Below are 20,525 nucleotides of genomic sequence, written 5' to 3' on the forward strand. Positions count from 1 at the left end.
CTCTCTCTCTCTCTCTCTCTCTCTCTCTCTCTCTCTCTCTCTCTCTCTGTCTCTGTCTCTGTCTCTTTCTCTCTCTGTCTCTCTCTCTCTCTTGATTTTATATATATATATATCAAGCTATAGATGCATCATAGTTGGGGTTGTTCAAAATAGTTTTCCTAAAAGTGTGATTAATCATAAAAATTTTTAAATGAATTAAAGGTATTAAAATATAATATTTGATTAATACTAAAAATGAGAAAAATACAAAATTACTAATTTTTAACCAAGAATAAGCACTTGCTTATCAACCTAAAGACAAGATAGCATTTATGTGGAAAAGAAACCAAGTCTGTATAGGGAGAAACACAACACCACACGGCTGGAAACTAAAGGAGCTGGTCCTCACCACCACACCCCGGAGTCTGGGTAACAACAGGCAAGAAACACTTGATTCACAAGGGCAACACAGAACAAAAAGAGCACCCGGAAGTGAGGTGAACAGGTGACTCACACGCCAACTATGCCTGGACTGAGAGCTGAGACAGCTGACAAGACCAGGAGTCGCAGACTCACTGAAATGTTCAAATATAAGACCAGGAGGTAAATGGAAGCAAGGGTGGTAACAGGCCCTAAACAGTCCAGAAGTGACTATAGTTTCATATCATCTGTCGTGACCCATGATGTATTTCTCCACAGACGGCTTTGTTCACCGTAACGCAAGCATATACTACTCATTTGCATAGCAAATTTTAACAGGTGCACTGAGACAGTAACTAATCGATCTGGTGAAAGTCATTTTTACAATCAGAATGGCAAATTGACCAAATCAAATGTTTGCCATTTGAAACCAGTTACTTCCAAGACTTTTAAAAGATTTGTAATCTGAGTTAGTGGCAAAGCAGTAAAGCCATTACTGATGCAGTCTCTGGCAGATGCACATGCAGTCACTGTCTGATAACTTCTAGGACTTTGTAAACACTGTTCTGGAACACCGTGGTAAAGTGAGGCTTGGAATCCTTCACCAAGATGTTGCACAGGGGTGTTTTCCCAGCGTTGTCCGGATCCTCCACATCCCAGATTTCAGGCATGCTGCACCCAGGCCTAGAGAAGTGAACACACATGTTAAAGTCAATACACGATATCCAACTGCACACAGCACAGCAGTGTCTACACTTCTTGTTTCATCACACCTTTCCTACCTCCATTAACTGACATAGTTCTTAAACCACACACTAGTTACCTTTACTGCCATAGCTTTTCTTTAGGACGATGAGACCAGAGCATCAGGGAGTACAAGGAGAGAGGCACAGAATGCATGTGCTCAGGGGCTGGATAGGACAGCTCAGAGACGCTGGCACACTCTGCCTCTGCTTCTCATCAAGAGTGTGCTGTTAGAGGTTTCCACTTGTTTAAGGGGGAAGAAGCCCATAGCACCGGCTTCCCCTCAGAATGTGCGGACTGAGGGCAATCAGATATTTACAGCACCAGGCTCAGACCACCAACGTGTTAGTATTAACGATTATGAAATTTGCTTAGTTCACAGGAAAGGTGTACTCATTATTCTCTAACATGAGTCAGTTTAAAAGAAAGTCTGATTGTGATTGTATGGGAGGGGCAGGGCAAGGAAACTACCAATATGGCTGCTACATTGTATGGTTGTGGTTTTTATTGTAGGTAAGAGGGAAAAATATCTTGAGTCCAGAGCAGAGAGAGAAAGAAGCAGACTGGGCATGGCCAAAAGAGAGAAAATATCTAGAAACATCTGGAGGAGTCCAGAGCAGAGAGAGGGAAGCAGACTGGACATGGCCAGCGCTGTGTGCCAGAGAAGCTACAATAGCAGGAGACAGGAGAGTGACTGAGCTGGGACTGAGGTGAGGAGGACCTGTGTTGGCGACTTATGAACGTACAACAAATACTTGTGAGAAGGTGTGGAGAGAGACCAAGGTCCAGCATGGGCTTTGATATACACTCACACGTGCATGCCAATGGAGCCATATGTCCCCTCTGACAGGGGTAAAGAAAATGACTCCTTAGGACACTTGTGGCTGATGGGAACTAGTTTCACAAGTTCCAGAGGAATGCTGGATTTTATCTAACCATAAGAAATCATCCTATAATCCAGTTTGAGCATTTCAAGATATATGAACTACCTGACACCTGACAAAGGTAAGCTTACTTCTTAGCTAAATGAAATTAAACTGTAAATACAATGTATTCTTATCACGGTCTCACTATATGGCCTAGATTAGCCTGAAAAATACAGTCTTCCTGCCTCAGAGTTTCAGGGTTTTGGATTCTCAATGTGTGCCACCATGTCCAGCCATTAATATATTTTTATAAAGAAAAATATAAGTGGCTCTGTATGGTGGCACACATCTTTAATCCCTGCACTATGGAGGTAGAGAGAGAGGAAAAAGGTCTGGGACAGCGTGCCTGAATAGCATAGATGAGGCCTTCACAGTCAATTCTCACTCAGCATAAGTGAAAGGAAAAGAACAGGGAAAGTTAAAATTAGAGAATGGACCATGGTTCTGTTGTCCTAATACCTCTACCCCCCTCCCTCCCCCTCTCTCTCTCCATGAGAAAACACTTATGAGACGTTCAAGTCCATTTAAACTAATCCTTTGTGACCACTCAGCCCGGTACTCATCACTCAGCAGGTCCATGTCTAGTCTTGAACGCCATTATTCAGAAGCACTGCTAACACACATCAGCATCCATCTATCCTGCTAGAGCTTTGACCCATGCTCCCTCTCACACATAATACAAACAGGGACAGTTCTGGGTTGCTTTCACAAAACTGGGGACATTATGGGACTTGTAACAGTACAATTGAGTTATTTTTTGCATCTTGGTACGTGAAGACCCATTTGCTCCTCTTCAAAGCTGTTAGTTCTGGTCTATGATTACTCAAGGACTCACTCGTGGATGTACACTTTGGTCATTTCCCACTTTGCTGCCATAATGTAACACCACTACGTTTTGGTGTCTGTCTCCCTTTTGTAACTTAAATATTCATTGTGTCCAAGACACAAATTTTCATTTTGCCTCCATCAGATTACGGATTAACGGTCCAGGAGCCTCCCAGTGATGTCCCCAAAGGGTTCCAGTGCACTTTCTGAACAGCCTCATTAACACCGGATGCACAGAGCTGAAGAACTAGAATCATAAGGCTGGGCTTCTGGTTTCCACCCTTAAAGTTCTCACGCACACCAAGGCTGAACTGTTATCACACTTAGGGTCATAGAAATCATGACAGCTAAAAATTCAATACCTACTCTGGGTTTTCCAGAGCTCAACATGCTAAGCAAAATGAAGGGGCAAAGAGCTGCCTTGGGATCCCTGCTTGCCCCTGTTACTGGAGTTCTGTAAATCTCCCCTGGCACCAAACCCCAACTTTCAATAGCATTTTTAACACTGAAGACAGTGGTGTATGTCCATAATCCTGGATCCACAGAAGGCTGAATCAGAAGCATCAGGTAAGGCCAGCTCTGGGTCAGGCTAGACAGCAGAGCAACACACAACATACATATCAAAAGAGAAACGGGGTGGGGGAGCACCAGTGCTAATGTGAATGACTCCCCCTCAATTTAAGTATTTTAACTATAGTCAAACTAACTGAGATTAAGAAAAGCTTTCTTTGAAATATAAAGAGAAAAAGAGAGAGAAAGAGAAAGAAAAGAAGGAAGAAAAGAGAAAAGAAAAATGAGAGAAAATGAAAAAGGTTATAAAAACTCATCTACCTAAGAAATGATCCAGCCATGCCATGACACCCTCAGGAGATCATGCATGCAGGCAGCCATGCCATGATGCCCTCAGGATATCATGCATGCAGGCATGCATGAGCCTGTGCAGGCACACATGCGCACACACAAACTCGCTCAGCATAGACTGTCCTTCCTTTCTCTCCTGAGCTCAGTCTGCTGCTCCTGTTCTGACATACTTTTATTTTCCAGTATCTGCAGCAAGCTGCAGGTCCTCTGGCCAACCTAACTGATGCAGACTGAAGGCAGAAATAATAAGAGAAAAGAAAACCCAATACTGGATGAACACCTCTCAAGAAACTCAGTTTTCTGGTACATGTAAAAATAGGATAAAAACCTGTCCCCCTTCTCCCTGTCCATTCTCTTTTGGCTTCTGTTATGGCTGTCTTTGGGTCTTGAGTCAAACTGACACAAACTACAGTCATCAGAGAGAAAGGGGCCTCAGCTGAGGAAAACGTCTCCATGAGATGTAGCTGGAAGGCATTTTCTCAATTAGTGATCAACAGGGGAGGTGGTGGTACCATCCATCCCTGACCTAGTGGTCCTGTGTTCTATAAAAAAGAAGACTGGGAAAGCCAGGGGAAGCAAGCCAGTAAGCAGCACTGCTCCATGGCTTCTGTATCAGCTCCTGCCTCCAAGTTCCTGCCCTGCTTGAGTTCCTGTCCTGTCTTACTTCAGTAATGAACAGCAATATGGAAGTTTAAGTGGAATACACCCTTTCTTCTTGTTTTTTAGTCACAGTGTTTTTGTCATAGCAAGAGAAACCCTGACTAAGACAGCATCCCTTTGGGAAGACAAAGGAAGCACAGCTTTGGACCTGCCCAAAGTTTCCTGAGGGTATCCCTTCAGTCCGCTTGGACTCTCACTAGAACAGGAATGGGAAGCAGGCAAAACAAAGACACCTCTTGGCTTCCCCCCTCCCACTCCTGATGAAACCAGCATCCAGGGCTGTTGAGTCCATGTCCAGATGGCAGAAGTACAATCTGCTCCCTCTTTGGGGCAGCCTGAGTACCTGAGTGATCTGAAGCCAGTAAAACAGAGCTGCTCTTGCTTGGAGGGAACATTTACTGCTTTGTATCAGTAGTTCTGAACCTTCCTAATGTTGCAGTCCTTTAAATACAATTCTTCATGTTGTAGTAACTCTCAATCACAAAAAATAGTTTCATTGCTACTTCAAAACTGTAATTTTGGTACTGTTATGAATGGTAATGTAAATATCTGTGTTTCCCAATGGTGTTAGGTGACTCCTGTGAAAGGGTCATTCGACTCCCAAAAGGGGTTGCAACCCACAGGCTGAGAGCCACTGCCCTATATCTTCTGTGTTCTCTATGCCCCAAACCATGCACATAAAACCAGTTCTCTGCGTACCAAGGATGGCACCACCAGAGCTGTGCAAACCCAAACTGCTCCATCAAGACTGCAGAACACAAAGCTTTCGCAATTTGGTCATATTAAAAAATGTCACTCAAAGGACTAGAAAACAAAGATGAATCTTGGGTCAATTTTCATCAATTGGAGGAAAGGTTATACAAATGATTTTTCTGTTCTAGTGGCCTCATGTTTCTTAAAAGGAGGAAGCCCAAAGAGATAAAGACTCCGACTTCACAGAAGGCTGTCGAGATGCTGAGCTGTTGCAAACGCTCACCCAGCACTGCCTTCTTACGTGTTCTCATATACTTAGACACTTGGATTCTGTACAATGTACAGAACAGAGATAATAGTTGAGTATGTGAATATTATTATATCTACATCACTACAAGCATTTAAAATTGTTCTTTTATGTGAGGGAATGTTTTTCATGAGAATGTGTATGTACATTACACAAGTGCCTAATGTCTGTGGAGGCCAGGAGTGTGCATTAGATCCTCTAGAACTGCAGTTACAGATAGTTGTGGGTCAGCTCAAGGGTGCTGGGAAATGAACCTAAGTTCTCTGTACGAGGAGCCAGTGCAATTAATGCTAAGCCATCTCCTTGACATTGGTTGTAAGCATTTAAGACATGTTCTATCCAATAACAGCAATAACAGTTTCTATAAATGAAGTTACCTGGAACCTACTCATAGGAAGGGCTTTCCATAACCAGTAACTATCTTAGGTCTTGTAGACAAAGCTATGGAGATGCTATGTCATAGAACTGTTTTCATTCATGAAGTTTATGTAAACAGTTTCCCTTAATGCCCTGTATAATCACTGAAGAAAACAGCACTGATAGATAAAGCAGTCCCCTGAAGGCTTCAGTAAGAGTTCTGACGTAAAACATACAATGCCCTCAAACCTTGGTGAAATCATCAAGCCCTAAGCTCCCCACTTAGGGGATGCTTTGGTCCTGGCACTGCAGGATACTGTTGTCCATTGTCTCATTGTATTCAGCATTGCTGGGCTATGTTTTGGTTTGTTTTTGGGCCAGAGTCTTGCTATGCAATCCAGGCTATTCTCAAAGTCCACATGTAACTCAAATTTGTAATCTTCCCCTCAGCATGCTGAGTGCTGGGATACCAGGTGTGTGTCCAGCCCCGGTAAAGCCTTGTTATATTCCATTTTGAAATCATTCTGTCATTGTAGCTAGGAAACAAACTTCTCAAACTATAAACTTAGGAGGATGTAGGTAAAGCAAGAAAGAAGAGTTTCACTTCAAGTGATATTACCAGACAGTAATACCCAGCCCCAGGCCTCGTCAGGTGTGTAGACTCAGTGTGGACAGTGGAGCCCCTTAGTTGCTGTTGGACCTACTGTAGCACAGCCAGACTCTCATTACTTGGTTTCAGAGTCCTAAGTTTTTTGAAAGGCAATACACTCAGTTCTAACTAAAGTATTTTAAACAAAATCAAATGCAAATAACAATTTGGGAGATAATCAATCCAAATATAGTCACTTTAAGGTAATATGTACACGTATATCACTGTTAAAGCATATTTCTATAATGAGTAAAAAGGTCTAATTCAAATTATGTACAGAGTTCATTCATACTTTTGAAATTGTTTTATTTTACATATAACATATTATATATCATATATCCTATCTATCATACATACAGAACGCTTACCATGGGTCTAAGCTAGCTTCTCACTCTTAAGAGTATAAACTATGAATTGTGTGAAATACTTACTTGGATCTCCTGATGCACCATGACTCTTCCAGAATGTAGTAATTCACTTTTAATTTCATCAGCTCCTTCTTTACATCCTCAGGCGCTTTTCGGCTATACATTGAATATACTATTTTTGTTCTGGCTCTTGAAGAAAAAAATAAGTAGGCACAAACTTTCAAGATTAAAAGGGACACAGTCAATGTTATATAGAAGCAAGCATGGGATGGGACTATGCACACTCCAGAGAAGACAGAAGGTGGAAAGGCCTTGGAGGAGCTGGCAAGGCGCCTGGGGAGATCACAACAAGAAGGCAGACGTAGCCCAGGGTTCTGGGAAAAGGGGCTTGGCTCTAAAGAACACCCACATTTCCAAACTTTATGTTGCCTTTGCTCCTTTGCTTTTGCCTATAATTGTCCAGCAACCCTGTGTGCAGACAGGGATGAGGGCAAACACACCAGCACGGTTGGAATAGGCAACCCGTACAACTCTCCACTGATCTCTAGATTGAAGAAAAACTTACTCTACAAAATTCCTTTGGAAATGTGTACTGAAATTGACTTTTTAATGAAAAAGCTTTTTTTTTTTTTTTTGTCAGAAATAAAGCGTTTAGTACATGAAGGACAAGGCAAGGCGGCCACGGGGTTCCCACCCTAGGTGAGAGAGGCTAGAACCATTAGCCTCCCTACAGGGCTACACTTCCGCCCAGGAGAAGGGCCAGAGCACAGGAAGCAGGACTGGGCTTCACCAGGGCAGGCCAGGCCTAAGGGGCTCCTCTCTCTGCCCTTTCCCAACTTAAATAGGCATAAATAAAGACACATCCAGACTCTCGGGCCACCAGAGGCTGCTGCACCAGTCCCATCCTGCAACCTAACACTAGTGCCGGTTGTGGCCCTCGTAGGGCCAGCCCAGGGAGGCGGCCCTCTGCGGGCCATGGAGGTAGTTGGAGTCAGGGTCCAGAGCAGTCCAGCCCTCACAGCACGTGTACACCCCATTGTCATGCAAAACAATACACTAATAGTATTCATCTGATCAACTGGGAAATGCCTAGCTTTATCTCCTCTGCAAAGTGCATCTATATTAAATTTATCACCTCTTCGAGAGAATAGAATGCATGGTTTATGGGGAAAACAAGTAAGTCTTATATGACCACACAAAATATCTAAGTTCATTATTGCAAACAATATAATAAAAGCAGAGTAGAAATCCCACTGAATGAATCTCTTCCAACTCACTCCTCAGATTTCAAGAAAAAATCCGGCAAGGAGGAGGCTTTACTAAAAGCCTTAAACTAATGAATGTTGGACAACTGTGGGCGATAGCACTACGGAGACCTGGATACCTTGGACAACTGATAGGAATTCTTCTGTTTGCCCAACAGAAAGCCATAACCAAAGATAACAGCATCACTGCACCATGGAGCCTCAACAGCTTGGCTTCTAGCCCAGCCACTCCTTTCCCCATGAATGACTCTGAAATAACCCTGTTGATCCTATCTTCTCAGAAACCCTCTTCTGCTGGGATCCTCACTCACTGTCTTAACTGTGTGAGACTTGTCCTTCCGACCATGCACCTGTGCACTAACCTTAGACCTGCATCTTCATAATGTGGGTGGTTCACAACGGGTCGGAGAGCAGACAGCTTCACACTTGCCATGGTGGGCATGGCACCTGCAAACACTGCATCTGAAAGCAATTACATGGTCTCAGGAACATGCTAGACAAGCATCAGCAGGGGTTGCTGTCAGGACAGCCCAGTTATTTCACAAGTAACAGAGCTGGCTGAAGCCCATGGAGGTTCACAAGTTAAAGGTTCAAGCACAACAGCAGATTGAAGCCAGTGGCTGACAGAAAGATGGTCTACAGCCAAGCTTAGATAACAGGGTGGTCAGCGCTGAGGAGTGAGTATCACCATCCTGTTTTTTCCTTTCCTTTTCTAATATGTTGGAGAGGACTGTCCAGCTGACTAAGAAAGTTTCACAGCACCAACCACTTCCTACTGGGACAGCAAGTTTCCATGGGGACACATGGATTAAAGGGCCACGACTCACGGGTAAGAGGGAATGGGAGGGCTAATACTGAAATACCATCAAGGAAGGAAACAACAAAATCTGCTAAATGTAGAACTTACAAGTTTGGAAAACTTTTATAAATTTAAATTTATATGAAAATAACAAACTAAATCACTAAGGTGCGTACAGCATTCTCCACTTAAACCATGTAGCCAATAGTGGTAACTCCTCTAAAAGACTTCAGGTAGGATTTTGTGGTAAGATGACATTGTGGTGGAAAGAGAATCCTAGCTAGATTGAAACACAGCAGGGCTTCCTTGTTCTTTTACCTGGTTTTGTGCTGTATCTGATCCACTCTATGAGCTCCTCTTGTGGTAAATTGCTGAACTCCCCTACAATGTTCCACTGGGTTTGTAGGTTTGCAAAGCCTTGAATAGACATTGCTGCTAATACAGCAAAGACAACAGCACCAGGATGCACTTTGCCAAAGAGCCATCCAAACAGCTGAAATTCAAGAAAAAACCCCAGGGACTGTCAGTACAAAGCAAGATGGGTAACCAGCAAGATGGCCTTCCTGAGGAAGAACTCAACCTGTGCTGTGGACTGTGCCACACGTGGACTGTTTACAGTAGAATTTCATTATTATTACTGTGGGCTGTGAGGGGTTAGAGGACAACTGTGCGGTCAGTTCTCTTCGACCTCATGTGAACTGCAGGGACTGGACTCAGGTCACCATGCTTAGCATCAGGCGCCTTTAGCCACTGAGCCATCTTGCTGGCCCAATAAATAATATTTCAACAATGATATTCAGTATCAAAACTATTGTAGCCAAGAGACACAGCTTCAAAATCACTGCAAGAAGAGCCAGGTCACCTGCCTGATTTACAAGGACCAGCTTAAAATAAAAACAAGGGCCCATTTATAAAACTTGTTGGTTCAGAATAGGCTAGAGACTCAGCTCACTGACTCAGCACTTGCCTGTGGGCCTGGGTTTGATCTCCAGTACCACAGCAGGAGCAAACTTAACCTCATGCAGAGTCCTTCTGAGTTTTCAACACAGTGCAGACACTGTTAACTGCCCCATTGGTGGGTTGGGAGTTAAGATGGAGGGCTTGCTACCAGCTGTTTCCTGTCCCATCCCAGACTAGAGGAAGAGAATGAGAGAGCTATGTGGGGCATCTCTAACACAGCTTGAACACTGTGACAGCAGCCACACATAACAGTTCACATTCAGAACAGAACCGTCCCACTGTCCTCTTCCTCAGGCATCCCCTGCCTGATTTCTGCAGAACAGACACACAGTTGGATTTTCCACCCCCAGAATTAAGAGCTTGTGCTTAGTAAACGTTTGCTACAGTTGACAGAGGTGATGCTGCACTTTGCTGACTGACTAATGAGTCAGCCACACTACAGAGGAGCAAAAGTTCTGACTGTAACTACATGATGAATAAGAGTAAACTGTCAGGATGACTATAGAGTAAAACCAGAGATGCACGTACCAATGTACACTCAAGGGAAGCTATCTTAAAGCTTGATTCTGATAAAAGAATACAATTTGAAAGCTAACTTCAAATTCAATTTTAGAAATAATGTAGCTGAGTGGTAGAGGCACACGCCTTTAAACCCAACTCTCAAGCGCAGAGGCAAGCATATATATTGGGTTTAAGGCCAGCCTGGTCTACAAAGCAAGTTCCAGGACAGCCAGGGCTACATAGAGGAACTTTTTCTTTCTTCCTTTTTTTTTTTTTTTTTTTTTTTTGGTTTTTCGAGACAGGGTTTCTCTGTGTAGCCCTGGCTGTCCTGGAACTCACTCTGTAGAGCAGGCTGGCCTCGAACTCAGAAATCCGCCTGCCTCTGCCTCCCAAGTGCTGGGATTACAGGCATGCGCCACCACCGCCCAGAGAGGAACTTTTTCTTGAAAAACCAAAAACTACCTCCCTCAATAATAATAATGTCAAAGCAAATATGAGATAGAAAAATAAAAAATTCCTCTAGAGTTTAGTTGTCCTTTCTATCAGCACCTGTACTGACTGCTGATGAACCCAGTCTGCATTGATGCGGTATCTGCTGTTTGCCAGGATAGTTTGCCAGGGTAGAAGAGCAGACAATGATCCGTTTGGACCACTACGCTATAGTAAGGTTGTATACGGAAGCAAAGAGAAGAACTTCAGGGTTAAGGAATTACAGCACATCAGCCAGTACTACTTGGTAGCCAAGACTGGGCTAGAACTCACTGTCATCAAGTTACCTGTCTGGAGCAGATCAAGGATGCCATAACACACATGTGTGGTGTGAGGAAGAGCTTCAGTCTCATGATCAGAACACCAAGGGCTGTGTATGCTAATAGCTGCAGAGCATGGTAAACCAACTGATGGGAGGAAAGACAAGTGTTCATCTCTACCATTTGTGAAGGCAAGGCATCGTTAGTCAGGGCGCGCAGAAATGATTTCTTAAATGGCTCTTCCTATGGAATATTTTTATCAATTTTTAGAGAATTTCCAAGAAGGCATCTTGAACACAATCATTCCCTACATTTTCCCCTAACTCCGGAGTCTCAGAGCCACACCCGAAACTCGTCACAGCCTCTTAACTTTGTGTCCTCCTTAAAAACAATCATAGTTCAGATTCCAATTTGTGCTATGTATACAGACACACATATGTCCCCTCTCTTCTTCTCCTCCCTTCCTCCCTCCCTCCCTCCCTCCCTCCCTCCCTCCCTCCCTTCTTCCCCTCGCTCCCCCACTTTCTTATGGGTTTAGATTATCCACTGGAGCATTTAAGATCTACCAGAGGCCACATCTTTAAAGAAAACTGATACTCCCTCCTGCCAAGGCCATAAGCAATCAATAGGTCCTCTCCTCAGTTTGGGGTAGAGGCTCACAAGCACTGGCCCATCCATGCTAGAGTGGGAACTGGCTTGTGGTCCACAGGTGTTGTGCAGGCAAACCCTGCTAGTTCACTTGTGGCATTCCTGTGTACAGAAGGTGCTGCAGTTGTCCCTGACCCCAGCTTGGTAGCAAAAGGGATCACAGAGATGCCACATGTGTGGCTGATCACCCTACTCCCTTACTCTCTGCACTTTGGTGAGAACTCTCTTCATCTACAGGCATGGAGAAACTGTTAACATGGGCTATCAGGTTGTACCATTTTATCAGAGCCACACAGTCAACCGTTTGTGCAACTGCATTCAGAGACAAGCTTGGAGTTAACACAGCCTCATTTCGGGTCTACCTTAAATCTACCTTGTTTTTGTCACAGGCAGGACAATGGAGGCCACTGCCTCCAAACCACAGTGCTCCACCCTGCGCTGTGTGAAGCCAGCTGATCTCTGGAAGGTTGGAACAGCAGCCAATCACATCTCTGAAGCTCTGAAGCTTCTGGACAAGGTGTAGAAAAATGTGGCATTCTAGCACACAAGGATTCCTCAAACACTTGCCTCAATGGGCTCTAGAAACTAACCCTGTTACTGTAGGGACTCACTCACTGACCAAAAGTATTTGCAGTTCAGTGAATCAGCCAATCAGCTTGCTCATTCCCACAAAAAAAATACATGACAAGAACCAATAAATCTAGATACCAGATTACAAGCCAAAGAATGAATGTGCATGTGCACACACACACACACACACACAGAGTGTATATTAAGTAAAGTCGTGGTAATGTTAAATATTTACCTCTCCATGATCAAATTGTTGTTTTCTGAAATGAAAGAAAAAATGACTCACTACTGATATACTTCAATTACGTTTTCTTTTATCTACAAATACGAGCCTTTACAAATTATTTAGTATTCCTCTCAAGACACAGATATGTAAATCAAAACTAAAAATACAGTTTTCTTTAATTATAAGTACATTCTCTTTGTCAACTTCCAGGTACAGTTGGTTACCTATGTTTTAATATTGCTTCTTAGGGAAGTTGAGTAAAAGATGAGGGATAGATACAGTTTTATATTTTTCTGTTTCTTTCTCAAATGGCTTCCAAACAGAATAAATGATTTTCTCTGTTGAACTGGCAAAGCTGTGTCCCTCCAGGAAAGAGGGTAAAGAGGGGCATGGTCAGACTTCTCTGCATGAGATCTGAAGAATGAAGGCAGAGCCCAGGAGCCTCCATAGGGAGGGGATGGTGCCAGTTGAGAACATCTCTTCTCAAGTGCTGAGTGCGAAATATGCAAGTATAGAAGTGCACAGTGGAGCAAGTATTCAGTGCGTGGAAGTAAGAACAGTAAGAGCACACTTACCTTGTATGAGTCTGTTGTTGAGCTATGACACCCCGTAAATCATTAATAATCTACAAATGGATTTTTAAAGATTTTAGAAAAGCTGTTATAAAAAATAAATGTTAAGATTCTTAAAATAAATATAAGAAATATGAAGATAGGAGACTACTCAGAAAATAATAATTTCAACATTATCTTGTACTAGCACAGTCCTTGATTTTGTTTAATAGTCACCAACCCTATTAGGAAAATTCCAATACCCCATTTAGGATATGACTAACAGGCTCAGACAATGAAATGGTCTCCCTGGGGGTGGAGGGGCAAACATTAAGAAGCTCAGCTGGCCCTGACATTCATTCCTGCTCCTCCCCCACATGAGGCGATAGCAATGCCTCCGTTAATCAGGCACACAAAACTACAGATCTGGCTCAGACACCAACCTGTTAAAATCCTCTCTCCAGAATGAACATCCCTACAGCATCTTGCACACACCTTAGTTTATAGCCTGGAATAACTACAGAGCTGCTGCTTCACTCAACCTTTAACATCTTTCTGATTGATCTATGCATTTCTGGCCCAAAGTCCTATCTCCAGAATTTACCACTGATTATCAGATTTCTTAGGCACCAAAATATAGTCATATTTTCCAAATGGTAGGCTTTTAAATATTTGAAAATAATTAACCACCTTCTATTTGAATCTCTTGTTCTTTAAACGGTGGAGCTTCATCCATCTGACCTACGATAGATATTCCATCACATCTTGCCATCAAAGCTGCAGTCTCTTGTTTCATTTTATTGAGCACAGTCTCACCTCACTGTGCAGCTCTAGCTGGCCTAGAACTTGTATGTAGACCAGGAGAGCCTGAACTCCACAGACATCCACCTGCATCTGCCTCTCAGATATGAAGACTAAAGGCATGTGCCATCATACCTGACCACTGTAGTCTTTGAATAGGTTCTTGATGGTCAGTATCTGGCAATTTGGGGGGATTATTAAATATGAATCAAAGTGTAAAAATGCAAAGTGAGTTCAGAGCCTGCCACACAGTAAAACCAAGTAAACTGACAGACAGAAGCTGAAGCAGGTTGAGAGAGCAGAGATGACTACCACCAAATGCCTGGTATAGGAGGGGGGAGCTAAGCCTGAGTCTAGTGTGACAGCGGGCACAAAGGGAGTTACTAACAATGTCTGATTTTGCAAGGTACTATCTCATAAGTCACTGGTTGAGTAACACACCAAAATATGCCATGGGGAGATACTCTGGAGTACAAAGTCCAATACAAATCCAAAGTGAACAATAATTACAATACAGAATATCCCATAGATTCACTGTGCTAACACAAATCATTAGAGATCAATACATTGCTGGGATTGGCCTATCTTCTTTCATTGAACATTAATCTCATCTTTTAAGTCTTACACAGTTACAGCCATCACAAGTTACCTAAAAACATAGTTTCACACCTGCTTTTCTTCATAGAAAATTGATGTTTCTCAGGCCTAGTTTACACCAGGGCTTAGAATTTCATTATCAAAATAAACATGGAGCCTAAACAAATTATCCAGTTCATAAATACACTGAAGTTTCCCAATTCTTTTTGATTAATAATAAACCCCATTCAGCTATAACTGAAAACTGCTTGTTATCATATAAAAGAGCCAAAATATTAAATATTTTTTGGAAATATTACTTAGTATTAAAATCCAGTCAATGGACATGGGTAAATAAACTTGTATCTGGGTCAATTGTGGCCTCTAGAAATGTCTCCCAAAATGCATGATCAGAGCCTAAAGCCATCCTTTCTTGCATCTATTTTAGGCTAGCAGAAAGCAAAATATCTGTAAGATTTCTAAGTATTCACATCAAAGGCTATCAGTAAGAAAATACAGAATGTTTTGATTAACCAGGACAAACTATCGGATTATCGTGCAGTCAAATAATTGTAACTATACAAAAACACAAATGTATGTAATTGTAACAGGCTTCTCAGTGGCAAGCGCACCTTTCTAACAATGGCAGCGACGATGACGAGAACAACTGGAAGCAGCAGTGTCTTCGTGTATCTCAGTGGAGTCTAAAATTGAGCGGTATTTGTTAGAGGGAAATGTTTTAGCCAAACAAAACTTCTTTTCAAAAGGAGAAACAGGTGAATTTCTAAAGGCATAAGTAAACAATATTCATACAAACATTCACCAACCAAGAGTCCAACATGTGCACTGATTCCCATCATTGAAATTAAAGGACGTTTCCATAGAAACACATTTCACCAGTGCTAGGTTAAAAACCCTAAAAATACAGTTTCCAAAACTCCTGTGAAAGGCAACTCGATTCTTCTCTTTGCACACTATTTGCCTATCTGAAGATCACTCTTATTGTTCATCCTAAGAAAGCAATGTTTATTTACATAGAGCAAGCTACCTTGTATATTTTATGCATATTCTTACCTACTGCATTTCTTTTTCTTATACACAAATACATGCTGAATAATGGCCAATGCTTATGAAGGTAACAAAACTAATTTTTATACTTTCACAACAGAAAAGTTTATAGAAATGTATTTAGTAGCACAGTCCTGTGTACCTCTCAGTTATCAACCACTCCAGCCTCTGCTGAGATGTCACTCTTACACTTCTGTGCGCTAATTACAGGGAAGCTCTCCTGTATCCACTCCATTCTATATATTGAACACCTTTCCAGGTCAGTTGGGAATTGTGCTGGGCAATAGCATTTCATGTTTGTTTTGTTCCTACAATATACATATGATATCATAAAGGGCATGCACTCCCTCAAGAGACAGATCCTCAGCCGCCTCAGCACCACAGACCTGAGCTCAGATGCACAAACATGGCATACTGCAAACAGCCCCATGTGGAATGAAGTCATGCCATGCCTCAATACACGATTTCTTTCACTTGACCTGTAATGGCCACTGCCAGGTTAGAACAGCATGCATGACATTCTTGGGTGTCTCCAGCCTCTACATCTGTTCTCTGCTTCTCTTTACCTTCTATTTTCTTTACCACTTTCTTAAAGAAACCTTGATTTCTATAAATTGGTATTTTAAGATCTTACAAGAGATACTCTTTGATTTTTCTTACTACCATTTGTATAGCTTTTATCAGATATCATATATCAATACCATAAACAGGATAAATGAAGACCAACAATTAGAGTCATCAAGGCACACTTGACTAAGAACGTAAGAGTCTATGCTGAAGGCTGCTAGCACTGGCACTCAGGACACAGAATTACCACAGTGGGATTGCAGAGGCAATGAATGTGTCGATAAAGTAGTGGCCAGTTTAAGACATTCCAACACATGTAGCCTTAAAGGAAAATGTATTCAGCATAAACCGCAATAAAGGAATGCAAGATGGATGGTGCTTCCAAGGCCATAAAAACATGCTTGATGAAACAACCAGCTCATCAATGATTGAAGGTAATATTTCACATATGAGATTGAAGTACTTCACTATGTGAAATCTCATTTTGTCTTCACAATACCTGTTTGTAGTATATTACTAAGAACTTGTAGACTATAACACAAAGAATAAGATATGTTTGTTCAAGAACATTAATCTATATTGCAGAATTCTGTCCCACAATACTCTACCTACTGTCTAGTTTTCCTGTAAACACCAAATACCTGAATCAAGTTTTCCAAAGAGAAATGTTAGTATGGGAACTTGTGTTCAATGATATTTAAATACAAGGAGATCATTCGCATCTCCACACTTAAGTGGAAATGAAGAGCCTGAGAGCCTGACTACAGTAAGTAGTGCAGTGTGAAAAGAGGCAATCGGAATTGCCTGTGTTCACTCATCTGAGCATTGTGTTGGAATCATGTTTCAAAATTGCCAACATGGAAAAGGTCAGAAATAAATACACAAAAGGGGAGAGTTTTCATTAAGCTGTTAGGCATTCTTCTTCTGAGATAGCTGAGCATTGAAACCCTGAAACAGCAGTCCCCTTTAGGAAAAATGAAAGGGCCAAAGACAAGGGAAGAAAGCTCGACATTACATCTTACCTCTTTCTCCATGAAGTCAAACTCTGCTGCACAAGTATATAGCAAAGTATCAAAATCCTTGTAACTGAAGAATTTTGATGTTAATAAGTTGCCAATATGAGCCTAGAAAGAAATAAAGTCAAGAATCATTAGACTAAGCTAAATATTATAATTTTGCATTTTAATTTTAACAATTTCTAGAATAGTTTTTGCCACATGAAAAAGTCCATTGTTCTAATTCTGGACTTTTGTTAAGGAAGTTCTGTCCCTCCAACCTCACAGCTGTGTCCCCTGTTCTGCCAGCATATGGCAGCTCCCAAAGGTTCTTACCCATGTCCATTACACCCACTCAGCAATGCCCAAGGCATTTACCCTGGAGGTTTCTGCTCACATCTGATTTTTCTACGTCTGATAAGCAGGCTTCCAAGCCCCCACCTTGCTCTCTACCAGGAGGCTAAGAGTTCTAGCAGGAAATCATACAGATTTCTGTCCACAACACAGAAAACTGGGTCTGCAGCACAGAGGGAAGTCTGAGTCTGAATTCTGGGAAGGGCCTTAGAAGACTCTTTGAATGTAGCAGACATGAGAGGAAGTGGTATAAAAGGCACCTTCTGATTGACAATCAACATGGGCATGTGTGCAGTCAGGTTCACCTCCTCCCAAAGATAAGAGGCAAGCAGCCACTTTCATTTTATAAACGAGAAAAGGAAGGCTCACAGACAAGCTAATTATTATCTAAAACAGCAAAGATTAGAAAAAGAGAGGCAATTATACCTAAGGCCACCACACAACAGGTGCTCTCGAGAGTAAAGCATAGAGGATGATGGGAATGTGATGACACACAAGCTGAGAGAGAGAGAGAGAGAAAGGGAGAGGGAGGGAGGGAGGGAGAGAGAGAGAGAGAGAGAGAGAGAGAGAGAGAGAGAGAGAGAGAGAGAGAGAGAAAGAGAGAGAGAGAGAGAGAGACTGTAGACCCATGAAGGCAGACGGGAGGTTATGTGATCCTGAAACAGTGCACGGAAACAAATCCCAGGGAGATTGAAGGAAACATCCTAGCAAAGGACCAGTGCCACATACACAAGAGCTTAAATCATCTGACTATAGGACAGATGCTCAGACTGGCTTAAGGGAACAAATACAACACTAAGCTGTCCTCAAAAGATTAACTTCACATGAAAGCATAAAGGAAAATAAACAATGTAAGTCTGAAACACAAAACCTAGGGTAGCAACTGCACCATCTCATAAAATAAAGTTCAAGGGCCAGTAAGACTCAGGTAAGGGCACTTGTTGTGCAAATCAATGAAGCCTGTGTTCTCAGAAGCCAGAAAGAGAGAACTTCAATCCCCCTGTCCTCCCCTGCCACACACACACACTCGCTTGCACACACACTACAAAATTCAAGATAAAAGCTACACGGAGAGTCACAAAAACGTGTGAAGAGCAAAGTAAAATGGCACGTGACTGTGTGCAGACTAGCATGGACTCAGACCCATGGCTAGGAAATGACAACTGCGGGAAAGAGAGGCAAGGCGACAGCATTCACTAGAAATGATAAGCAATACTCCAGGAGCAAAGGCTGATAAAACATAGCATTATTCAGCACAATGTAATTATTAAGTCCATAAATAAAAACTATCAACTTTATTGGAAAAGCACGCACACTTTCCTTAAGCAAACAAAAAAAATCTAAGTCTATGTGTATACACACACACACACCACACACACACACACACACACACATACCACATATATATATATAAGAGTATCTTAAAATTTCATATAATTTTTTTCTAATCATAAATGCAGTATAACTAGAAAATAACTAGGAATAGCTTTAGGAACCCTTTTGATGGAAAATAAATAAACCAAAATTTAATAACCTTTAGATTATGCAGAAAGTCACAAAACACCAATTTAGAAAGGACATAAAAAGCACTACTTATAGCAATAATTCAGACAACATCCTAGAAAAAAAGAATGGTCAAAGCAAAAGGGCCAAGCATTTTCCTACATGTTAAATATTGCAAACGGATGCTACAAAAGTTAATCTCAACAGAAGAGTGCGGTTAAAGTAGCTTGGAGGGGAGGAAGTTAGGGAAGAGGTGGTCAGAACGTACATAGCTATAGTTGGTAGGAAAAGTTCAGCAGACCTATTGCACAGCAGCTGACTGTCATGAGTGACCCCTTTTCCTTTTTAAAACACAGAGATGGATGGAAAGAGTGCTTGTCAATAAGCAACAACAAAGTTATCCAAGGAAAGGCTGCTTTTTATCATTCCACAATGTACCTAAGCTTCCACACATGATACTGTACATACTAAACACATACAATGTTACCTGTCAAGTTGGAGAAGTTGGAAACATAATTCTTTTAATAATAAAGGAGCATTTCCCATATATGTAAAACTTGCACACGCCACTTCAGCTAGCTGGGTTCAACAATACCTCTTCTAATTCACAGTCCCTTGATGGTACACACAGAAGGGACAAAGGTCCTGAAGGCATGTACCACAGCTCCAGTCAGATGACCACATTCCTAAGGAAGTCGAGTTCGCACTGAAAAACCTCCACAGAGAGAAGATCCTGAGCGCTGGAGGCTTCACTACTCTTCTCTGGCTACAATGAAGGGGAAATACCAGCTCTACCCAAATGTTCTCTGAAAATAAGACACTGAACCTGTCTTCAAAAATAGAGGAAGCTGCCACTATCCTGAAACCTAAATCAGACAAAATCATTAAAGATAAAACAAAACAAAACTTATACCTTTCATGATTAAAGGCAAAAACACTTAAACTACTAGCCAGTCAAACTCAACACTAAGAAGAAAAAATAACACAACAAACAAGTGAGGTTTGCTTGGGAAGTACAACCCTGGGTCAATTAGGAAGCCAGTGAATGTGGGGATTTCTGGATATGAAAGAGTCAGAAATTTCCTCCTCCAAGGCAACTATAAAACTAGACAAAAGTGTCACAAACAACCATGTCACAGTCTTCTAACCTAAGAGCTACCAAGTTGTATTTGCTGATTAAAAAATAACTTTCCTTGAAGAAATGGGAGTCTGTGGCACTCGTGCCTGGGCTGTTCCATCCATCATCAACACTACCATGGATTCTCTAGTTTGCTGGGTCAATGACATGGTCTCTTTGAGGACAATGGGACCAGTTTCAAAACGTAATTTGAAACATATTAGAAATACCATGATCGGCATCAGCAAGAAATTAAACATGGAAGCTATCCTGCCAGGCACCTAAAGTGAAACCCCAGTGACCCAAACAGAAGGTAGGCAAAGCAGGTGTAATTGCTAGAACCTAGAGAAGAGACAACTCTCTAAGGGATGGGGACATTCCCACACCCCCTGGAGGATATATACAGGAGAGTTCCAAGAGAGGCATGCTTTCTACAAAACCACAGTTGACGGAGATGAAGATAGTGTGGCCAGGGAACAGGCAAAG

At 42.0% G+C, this 20,525-nt stretch overlaps 1 protein-coding gene across 1 annotated transcript in view; it reads right to left on the reverse strand.

Annotated features, from left to right (window-relative positions):
* Dpy19l1 (dpy-19 like C-mannosyltransferase 1) overlaps positions 1–20,525 on the reverse strand; it is a 94,629-nt gene that overhangs the window by 1,694 nt on the left and 72,410 nt on the right. Inside the window, exons 14-22 of the mRNA XM_028763787.1 lie at positions 17,093–17,194; positions 15,068–15,139; positions 13,083–13,132; positions 12,517–12,541; positions 11,091–11,210; positions 9,172–9,346; positions 8,417–8,516; positions 6,853–6,978; positions 897–1,083 (exon numbers count right to left, since the gene is read on the reverse strand). Coding sequence (XP_028619620.1) covers positions 927–1,083; positions 6,853–6,978; positions 8,417–8,516; positions 9,172–9,346; positions 11,091–11,210; positions 12,517–12,541; positions 13,083–13,132; positions 15,068–15,139; positions 17,093–17,194 — 927 coding nt within the window. The 3' untranslated portion in view covers positions 897–926. The remainder of the gene's footprint in view (positions 1–896; positions 1,084–6,852; positions 6,979–8,416; positions 8,517–9,171; positions 9,347–11,090; positions 11,211–12,516; positions 12,542–13,082; positions 13,133–15,067; positions 15,140–17,092; positions 17,195–20,525) is intronic.

This window comes from Grammomys surdaster, unplaced genomic scaffold (genome assembly GCF_004785775.1).
Source record: "Grammomys surdaster isolate TR1022 unplaced genomic scaffold, NIH_TR_1.0 140, whole genome shotgun sequence".
Classification (NCBI taxonomy): Eukaryota; Metazoa; Chordata; class Mammalia; order Rodentia; family Muridae; genus Grammomys; species Grammomys surdaster.